This window comes from Coregonus lavaretus (genome assembly GCF_964263955.1).
Source record: "Coregonus lavaretus genome assembly, contig: HAP1_SCAFFOLD_1131, whole genome shotgun sequence".
In the NCBI taxonomy this organism is placed as follows: domain Eukaryota; kingdom Metazoa; phylum Chordata; class Actinopteri; order Salmoniformes; family Salmonidae; genus Coregonus; species Coregonus lavaretus.
In genome coordinates, this window is record NW_028156288.1 from 2,708 (window position 1) to 12,792 (window position 10,085).

A 10,085-nucleotide genomic window follows, 5' to 3' on the forward strand; every position below is an offset into this window, starting at 1 on the left:
ATTGTAGACCTCCAAAAGTCTGGTTCATCCTTCGGAGCAATTTCCAAACGCCTGAAGGTACCACGTTCATCTGTACAAACAATAGTAAGCAAGTATAAACACCATGGGACCACGCAGCCGTCATACTGCTCAGGAAGGAGACGCGTTCTGTCTCCTAGAGATGAACGTACTTTGGTGCGAAAAGTGCAAATCAATCCCAGAACAGTAGCAAAGGACCTTGTGAAGATGCTGGAGGAAACAGGTACAAAAGTATCTATATCCACAGTAAAATGAGTCCTATATCGACATAACCTGAAAGGCCGCTCAGCAAGGAAGAAGCCACTGCTCCAAAACCACCATAAAAAAGCCAGACTATGGTTTGCAACTGCACATGGGGACAAAGATCGTACTTTTTGGAGAAATGTCTTCTGGTCTGATGAAACAAAAATATAACTGTTTGGCCATAATGACCATTGTTATGTTTGGAGGAAAAAGGGGGATGCTTGCAAGCTGAAGAACACCATCCCAACCGTGAAGCACGGGGGTGACAGCATCATGCTGTGGGTGTGCCTTGCTGCAGGAGGGACTGGTGCACTTCACAAAATAGATGGCATCATGAGGAAGGAAAATTATGTGGATATATTGAAGCAACATCTCAAGACATCAGTCAGGAAGTTAAAGCTTGGTCGCAAATGGGTCTTCCAAATGGACAATGACCCCAAGCATACTTCCAAAGTTGTGGCAAAATGGCTTAAGGACAACAAAGTGAAGGTATTGGAGTGGCCATCACAAAGCCCTGACCTCAATCCTATAGAAAATTTGTGGGCAGAACTGAAAAAGCGTGTGCGAGCAAGGAGGCCTAAAAACCTGACTCAGTTACACCAGCTCTGTCAGGAGCAATTGGCCAATATTCACCCAACTTATTGTGGGAAGCTTGTGGAAGGTTACCCAAAACGTTTGACCCAAGTTAAACAATTTAAAGGCAATGCTACCAAATACTAATTGAGTGTATGTAAACTTCTGACCCACTGGGAATGTGATGAAAGAAATAAAAGCTTAAATAAATCATTCTCTCTACTATTATTCTGACATTTCACATTCTTAAAATAAAATGGTGATCCTAACTGACCTAAGACAGGGAATATTTACTAGGATTAAATGTCAGGAATTGTGAAAAACTGAGTTTAAATGGATTTGGCCAAGGTGTATGTAGACTTCCGACTTCAACTGTATATGTACAGTACCAGTCAATGTATGGACACACCTACTCATTCAAGGGTTTTTCTTTATTTGTACTATTTTATACATTGTAGAACAATAGCGATGACATCAAAACTATGAAATAACACATTAAATCATGTAGTAACCAAAAAGTGTTAAACAAATCAAAATAAATTGTATATTTGAGATTCTTCAGAGTAGCCACCCTAACTAACTATCTAAGGTAACTCTGGGTCTTCCTTTCCTGTGGCGGTCTTCATGAGAGCCAGTTTCATCATAGAATTCTTGAAATTTTCCGGATTGACTGACCTTCATGTCTTAAAGTAATGATGGACTGTCGTTTCTCTTCGCTTATTTGAGGTGTTCTTGCCATAACATGGGCTTGGTCTTTTACCAAATAGGGCTATCGTCTGTATACCACCCCTACCTTGTCACAACACAACTGATTGGCTCAAACGCATTAAGAAGGAAAGAAATTCCACAAATTAAATTTTAACAACACACACCTGTTAATTAAAATGCATTCCAGGTGACTACCTCATGAAGCTGGTTGAGAGAATGCCAAGAGTGTGGAAGCTACAATCTATCTGCAACATTAAAGCTGAGCTGGGCGGCAGGTAGCTTAGTGGTTAAGAGCGTTGTGCCAGTAACCGAAAGGTTCTAATCCCCGAGCCGACTAGGTGAAAAATCTGTCGATGTGCCCTTGAGCAAGGCACTTAACCCTAATTGCTCCTGTCAGTCGCTCTGGATAAGAGTGTCTGCTAAATGACCAATTATTATTATTATCTACTCTTTGGGGTAGAGTTTGGGAAACCTTTCTCTAACTGGATTTGTCTTTTCTCAAAAGGAGAGAAACTTTGTCCATTTACATGGAAATTCATTTTGTGAAGTCAGAAAACAAATCCACAAACCCAATCCACTATAATACATGCAGTACGGAAAACACTGGAAAGTCAATACACAAGACACATTCAGAGTCTCTACGGCCTACTGACCCACCATGTATTGGACCTACATCTGTCCTATGTCCTACTGTTCAGCCTATATTTGTCCTATGTCCTACTGTTCAGCCTACATCTGTCCTATGTCCTACTGTTCAGCAGCCTACATCCTTCTCTCCTGTGTGCGTCCTCTCATGTCTTCTCATGTGACCTAACCAGGCAAAACTCTTTTCGCATTGGGAGCAGTGGTAGGGCTTCTCCCCTGTGTGCATTCTCTCATGCTGTTTCAGGTGACCTAACTGGGTAAAACTCTTTCCACACCGGGAGCAGTGATGAGGCTTCTCTCCTGTGTGTATTCGCTCATGTATTTTCAGGTACCCTAACCAGGCAAAACTCTTTTCACATTGGGAGCAGTGGTAGGGCTTCTCCACTGTGTGTATTCTCTCATGCTGTTTCAGGTGACCTAACTGGGTAAAACTCTTTCCACACCGGGAGCAGTGATGAGGCTTCTCTCCTGTGTGTATTCTCTCATGTATTTTCAGGTACCCTAACCAGGCAAAACTCTTTTCACATTGGGAGCATTGGAAAGGCTTCTCCCCTGTGTGCATTCTCTCATGTCGTTTCAGGTCCCCTAACTGGTTAAAACCCTTTCCACACTGGGAGCAGTGATGAGGCTTCTCCCCTGTGTGTATTCTCTCATGTCGTTTCAGGTCCGCTAACTGGTTAAAAACCTTTCCACAGTGGGAGCAGTGATGAGGCTTCTCCCCTGTGTGTATTCTCTCATGCTCTTTCAGGTATTCTTTCCGGTTAAAACTCTTTCCACACTGGGAGCAGTGATGAGGCTTTTCCCCTGTGTGTATTCTCTCATGCACTTTCAGGTGTCCTAACTTGGAAAAACTCTTTCCACACTGGGAGCATTGGAAAGGCTTCTCCCCTGTGTGTATTCTCTCATGCTCTTTCAGGTATTCTTTCCGGTTAAAACTCTTTCCACACTGGGAGCAGTGATGAGGCTTTTCCCCTGTGTGTATTCTCTCATGTCGTTTCAGGTACCTTAACTGGTTAAAACTCTTTCCACACTGGGAGCAGTGATGAGGCTTTTCCCCTGTGTGTATTCTCTCATGCACTTTCAGGTGTCCTAACTGGGAAAAACTCTTTCCACAGTGGGAGCAGTGATGAGGCTTTTCCCCTGTGTGTATTCTCTCATGTCGTTTCAGGTCCCTTAATTTATTAAAACCCTTTCCACAGTGGGAGCAGTGGTGTCGTCTTGCTGGTTTGAACGTCTCTGGTTCCTCTGAATCTGGTCTTTCTCCTGCCAAAGACAGAGCGTTTATTTAAACAGAGACCTGAATGAAACCTCCACAACTCTCTTGCTAGGAGGTTTAATCCTAATCAGATCCCTCAATAACCCGAGGCCAGTTTACAAAACAATTCTTATTTAAAATAATCTTGGCAGGGTTGATTGGTTGGGTTACTTTCTAAATGTAATCCGTTACAGTTGCTAGTTACAGTGGGGAAAAAAAGTATTTAGTAGTTCTCCCACTTAAAAAGATGAGAGAGGCCTTTAATTTTCATCATAGGTACACGTCAACTATGACAGACAAAATGAGAAAATCCAGAAAATCACATTGTAGGATTTTTAATGAATTTATTGGCAAATTATGGTGGAAAATAAGTATTTGGTCAATTACAAAAGTTTCTCAATACTTTGTTATATACCCTTTGTTGGCAATGACACAGGTCAAACGTTTTCTGTAAGTCTTCACAAGGTTTTCACACACTGTTGCTGGTATTTTGGCCCATTCCTCCATGCAGATCTCCTCTAGAGCAGTGATGTTTTGGGGCTGTCGCTGGGCAACACGGACTTTCAACTCCCTCCAAAGATTTTCTATGGGGTTGAGATCTGGTGACTGGCTAGGCCACTCCAGGACCTTGAAATGCTTCTTATGAAGCCACTCCTTCGTTGCCCGGGCGGTGTGTTTGGGATCATTGTCATGCTGAAAGACCCAGCCACGTTTCATCTTCAATGCCCTTGCTGATGGAAGGAGGTTTTCACTCAAAATCTCACGATACATGGCCCCATTCATTCTTTCCTTTACACGGATCAGTCGTCCTGGTCCCTTTGCAGAAAGATAGCCCCAAAGCATGATGTTTCCACCCCCATGCTTCACAGTAGGTATGGTGTTCTTTGGATGCAACTCAGCATTATTTGTCCTCCAAACACGACGAGTTGAGTTTTTACCAAAAAGTTATATTTTGGTTTCATCTGACCATATGACATTCTCCCAATCCTCTTCTGGATCATCCAAATGCACTCTAGCAAACTTCAGACGGGCCTGGACATGTACTGGCTTAAGCAGGGGGACACGTCTGGCACTGCAGCATTTGAGTCCCTGGCGGTGTAATGTGTTACTGATGGTAGGCTTTGTTACTTTGGTCCCAGCTCTCTGCAGGTCATTCACTAGGTCTCCCCGTGTGGTTCTGGGATTTTTGCTCACCGTTCTTGTGATCATTTTGACCCCACGGGGTGAGATCTTGCGTGGAGCCCCAGATCGAGGGAGATTATCAGTGGTCTTGTATGTCTTCCATTTCCTAATAATTGCTCCCACAGTTGATTTCTTCAAACCAAGCTGCTTACCTATTGCAGATTCAGTCTTCCCAGCCTGGTGCAGGTCTACAATTTTGTTTCTGGTGTCCTTTGACAGCTCTTTGGTCTTGGCCATAGTGGAGTTTGGAGTGTGACTGTTTGAGGTTGTGGACAGGTGTCTTTTATACTGATAACAAGTTCAAACAGGTGCCATTAATACAGGTAACGAGTGGAGGACAGAGGAGCCTCTTAAAGAAGAAGTTTAAAAAACAATATTTTTAACATCAATTTCTCTCAGCCAATCATCAGTCATTTGTGTAAGTGCTGTGCTTGTTGAATGCCCTTCCCTATAAGTGTGCTGAAAAGTCTGTTGTCAATTTGCTTACTGTAAAATAGCATTTTATCTGGCCAAACACAACTTTCCCCAAAACGTTATTAAGGGTTGTTAACAGGCTGATTGGTCGGCTATTTGAGCCAGTAAAGGGGGCTTTACTATTCTTTGGTAGCGGAATGACTTTTGCTTCCCTCCAGGCCTGAGGGCACACACTTCTAGTAGGCTTAGATTGAAGATATGGCAAATAGGAGTGGCAATATTTATTAGACCTAATGGATAAATAGACTAGTCAGTATAGGATACATTTATTAGACCTAATGGATAAATAGACTAGTCAGTATAGGATACATTTATTAGACCTAATGGATAAATAGACTAGTCAGTATAGGATACATTTATTAGACCTAATGGATAAATAGACTAGTGACTGAGTATAGGATACATTTATTAGACCTAATGGATAAATAGACTAGTCAGTATAGGATACATTTATTAGATCTAATGGATAAATAGACTAGTCAGTATAGGATACACTTTAAGTGTACATTATTGTTATTTGATAGGCTACTAGACCTAAAGAGGCAATCTGCAGTTCAAACAACAACAAAGTTGGCACCCTGCCACTGTTTTGGTATATAGCTGAGGGATGGGGTCAAACATTAAATACACTACATGACCAAAATTATGTGGACACCTGCTCATCGAAAATCTCATTCCAAAATCATGGGCATTAATATGGAGTTGGTCCCTCCTTTGCTGCTATAACAGCCTCCACTCTTCTGGGAAGGCTTTCCACTGGATGTTGGAACATTGCTGTGGGGACTTGCATCCATTCAGCCACAATAGCATTAGTGAGGTCGGGCACTGATGTTGGGCGATTAGGCCTGGCTCGCAGTCGGCGTTCCAATTCATCCCAAAGGTGTTCGATGGGGTTGAGATCAGGGCTCTGTCCAGGCCAGTCAAGTTCTTCCACACCAATCTCAACAAATAATTTCTTCATGAACCTCGCTTTGTGCACAGGGGCATTGTCATGCTGAAACAGGAAAGGGCCTTCCCCAAACTGTTGCCACAAAGTTGGGAGCACAGAATCGTTTAGAATGTCATTGTATGCTGTAGCGTTAAGATTTCCCTTCACTGGAACTAAGGGGCCTAGCCCGAACCATGACAAACAGCCCCAGACCATTATTCCTCATCCACCAAACTTTACAGTTGGCACTATGGTAGCGTTCTCCTATAGCCTCCTCCTATTTGTACTGGACTCCAAGTGCATCCTCAAATCAACCAATCACTCTAATCTTAATTCCAACCCTTAGACGTCCACAGACTAACCCATCTTTCCCAGTATAATACAATTTTACTATTTCCTTCGGGCAATACATCCTTCACCACTGAACAAAAATATATAAACGCAACATGCAACAATTTCAAAGATTTGACTGAGTTCCAGTTCATATAAGGAAACCAGTCAGTACCTGGTGTGACCATTTGCCTCATGCAGCGTTACACCTTCACATAGAGTTGATCAGGCTGTTGATTGTGGCCTGTGGAATGTTTTCCCACTCGAGCTGCTGCATATTGGTGGGAACTGGAACACGCTGTCGTACACGTCATTACAGAGCATCCCAAACATGCTCAATGGGTGACATGTCTGGTGAAAATGGTGGCCATGGAAAAACTGGGACAGTTTCAGCTTCCAGGAATTGAGTCCAGATCCTTGCGACATGGGGCCGTGCATTATCCTGCTGAAACATGAGGTGATGGTGGTGGATGAATGGCACGACAATGGGCCTCAGGATCTCGTCACATTATGAATAGTATAGCACGGTAGTGTGATGTTATTGGTCCGTTTTAAAGGCCAATTCCAGACCTGAATAGTATAGCGTGCTTCATTATTCGTCCCTTCCAGGGGAACTTTCAATTATTTAGAACAGCCATGGAGTGGTCTTGGTGTCTCGGAATAGTTGGTTATCAATGTAATACCATAACCATCCTTCACCACACTCTCTGGATTTTCTCTGCTGGTTGTCCTGGTAACAGATACCAGTATATATTCATGTCAACTAACAGAACTCTGCTGGTTGTCCTGGTAACAGATACCAGTATATATTCATGTCAACTAACAGAACTCTGCTGGTTGTCCTGGTAACAGATACCAGTATATATTCATGTCAACTAACAGAACTCTGCTGGTTGTCCTGGTAACAGATACCAGTCTATCTTCATGTCAACTAACAGAACTCTGCTGGTTGTCCTGGTAACAGATACCAGTATATATTCATGTCAACTAACAGAACTCTGCTGGTTGTCCTGGTAACAGATACCAGTGGGCAGATCTATTTATTTGTTCAAACTAAACTACAGCACTTACTTTGATGAGTCAAATCAGCTCCTTTCTTCTCTTCTCCTCCTCTCACAGTTCCACTCAGCCCCGTTGTTTTCCTGCAGTCCACCAGCCGCACAGACAACCTCTTCAGACCCAGCAGTAAGGTGCTACTGGGAGAGGTACGACACGGGGACTCTGGGAGGGCGGAAGGGCTAGCGTTGTCCTGGTAACCATATAGAGGGGACACAGACACATATCATTATGGATGCTAATGTCACTGTTGTCATAAAGTGCTTTACAGAAACCCAGCCCAGACCCCGATAGAGCAAGCTGTATGCTAGACCAGACCAAGCTGTACCATCTGGTGTTCTGATCTGGAGAGACTCTTCTCTGCCTCGTCAGCATCAGGATGTTGTTGAGGCTCCCCAGAGGATCCACGATAGTCACGTCTCCCTCCTGTGTGAACGAGAACATCAAACAGATGGTAAACATGTGACCTCAGGGTCTAAAAAGTGCCTAAAATGTCTAGTTTCATCATGATAAAAAATATAGATATTGATATAAATGTAAAAAGCATGTCAAACATCCTTCCTCCAAATGAAGTTTCTATGTTGTTTTTGGGCTGTCCTGGCGTGGAATCGCCTAATAATAATATAATAATAATATGCCATTTAGCAGACGCTTTTATCCAAAGCGACTTACAGTCATGTGTGCATACATTTTTACGTATGGGTGGTCCCGGGGATCGAACCCACTACCCTGGGCGTTACAAGCGCCGTGCTCTACCAATTGAGCTACAGAGGCCCACGATTTGATTGGTCCTCATCTCGCAGCTCAGACACTTGATTCAGGATAAAGTGGAGTCAGCAGGTTTAGAGTTGAAGGATTTGTTGCCATAGAAACGTACAAGGCTAACAGGTAAGCAACCTTCAACGGTTATCCTGAGTTGAATCCAGTGAGTTGAATTCAGAATTGACCAAAATCAGCTCACTAACTCCTCTATCCCACTACATAGAGTTAAACATGCTGTTCTGATGGGGTTGAATGGGGTTGATGACCGTTGAACTAAAGTTGTTGGGCATTTAGAAGTTATATTCGCCAAGAATCATTGGCTACAAACTCTCTCTCTTATTTGGCACCAGTTTCTTGGACTTCTCGTCTGCTTTTAAACTCTTAGATGTGAAGTTCTGGTTTCTGGTTCCCAGTTACATTTTGTGTACAAAGCGCTCCGTGAATTTCATAGGGTCCCGTGCCTCATAGCGCCAGAAAGCCCTGTCTGTCTGCTGTCTGTTTTGCATTCTCTCAGCGGACCTGACTTGAACTATCAGGTTTATAATAATAATAATAATATGCCATTTAGCAGACGCTTTTATCCAAAGCGACTTACAGTCATGCGTGCATACATTTTTTTGTGTATGGGTGGTCCCGGGGTTCGAACCCACTACCTTGGCGTTACAAGCGCCGTGCTCTACCAGCTGAGCTACAGAGGACCACCAGCTGAGCTACAGGTTTCAGACCTGTATAGGTAGTCACGTGTCACATTTTCTGGCTATCCAGAAAAATGATCAATTATCTCTTCCTCTGAGCAAGTGAGACCAGCTTGGGAGACAGCTCCCAGTGTGGAAAGATATTTATCTGCTGACTTCACAAAATGATTTTCGATGTAAATGGAGTATAAAGTATCAATCATTTAAAAGTTATAAAATGCATGCACCAATCACAGATTGCCCCTTTAACAATCCATACAGTACTGAACAACATATTCGAGTGCAGAACTTTTTTTAGACAAGTACTCACTGGTGTTAATCAGATATTCTGTCTCCTCCTCTTTCACTCCCAGAACGTCTTCAACCTTCTCTTTTATTGAGATAGCCTCTTCTTCCTCCCAAAAAGGTTCGTCTTTCACTGTAACATCCTCTTCTTCTTTCACAATAACAGCCTCCTCTTCCTCCTTTTTTATTCTGAAAGCATCTACCTCCTCTTCTTCCACTGTGACAGCCTCTATCCCCTCTTCCTCTTTCACTCCAAACGGATCTTTCTCTTCTTTCACTAAAACATCCTTCTCTTCTTTCAATGTGATATCCTCCTCCTCTTCTTTCATTCTGAAAGCTTCTACCTCCTCTTCCAGTGTTCCAGCCGTTATTCCCTCTTCCACTCCGAAATGCTCCACTTCTTCTTTCAATGTGATAGCCTCCTCTTCCTCCTTTTTCAATCTGAAAGCTTCTTCCTCTCCTTTCACTGTAATATCCTCCTCTTTTACGACAATGTTCATCCCCAGAGCTTCTTTCTCCGTCCAGCAGACCTCCTCTTCTTTAGCAGGAGGAGAGTAGCTTAGTGAGCTCATGGTCGGGGATGTTAGCTAGCTAGCATTAGCTGGTTAGCATTAACGACTAGCCTAGTGCCGGGCTCAATATCAATCTTAACAAGCTAACACATTTAACATCTAGCAAATGACGTTAAAGTTAAGAAGTTGATACGTAAACATAATTGTGTTTAAAACGCTGAGACTAATATACACAAGAATGTGCTTAAATGTTTCATTTTCATGTTGACTAGCAAGCTATCGAGGTGGATAAGTAGCCGTGTTGCTGTTCTTAGCATCCCGTCCACTAGATTATACGTCACGCAAGAAGCACCTGAATGACTCACATCGCCATCTGCTGACTGAATTGGGTAACGCAGTTTAACAAAAAAGATTCTGTC

At 43.0% G+C, this 10,085-nt stretch overlaps 1 protein-coding gene across 1 annotated transcript; it reads right to left on the reverse strand.

The window, feature by feature from the left end:
- Positions 1 to 2,872: 2,872 nt before the first annotated feature.
- On the reverse strand, positions 2,873 to 9,884 carry LOC311126486 (uncharacterized protein; the record flags this gene model as incomplete). Its single annotated transcript, XM_084200491.1, has 4 exons — positions 9,180 to 9,884; positions 7,741 to 7,838; positions 7,428 to 7,605; positions 2,873 to 3,450 (listed from the first exon to the last, which is right to left on the reverse strand). Coding segments are annotated over exons 1-4 (1,401 nt in total), but the record flags the coding sequence as incomplete, so codon positions are not given.
- Positions 9,885 to 10,085: the final 201 nt, after the last annotated feature.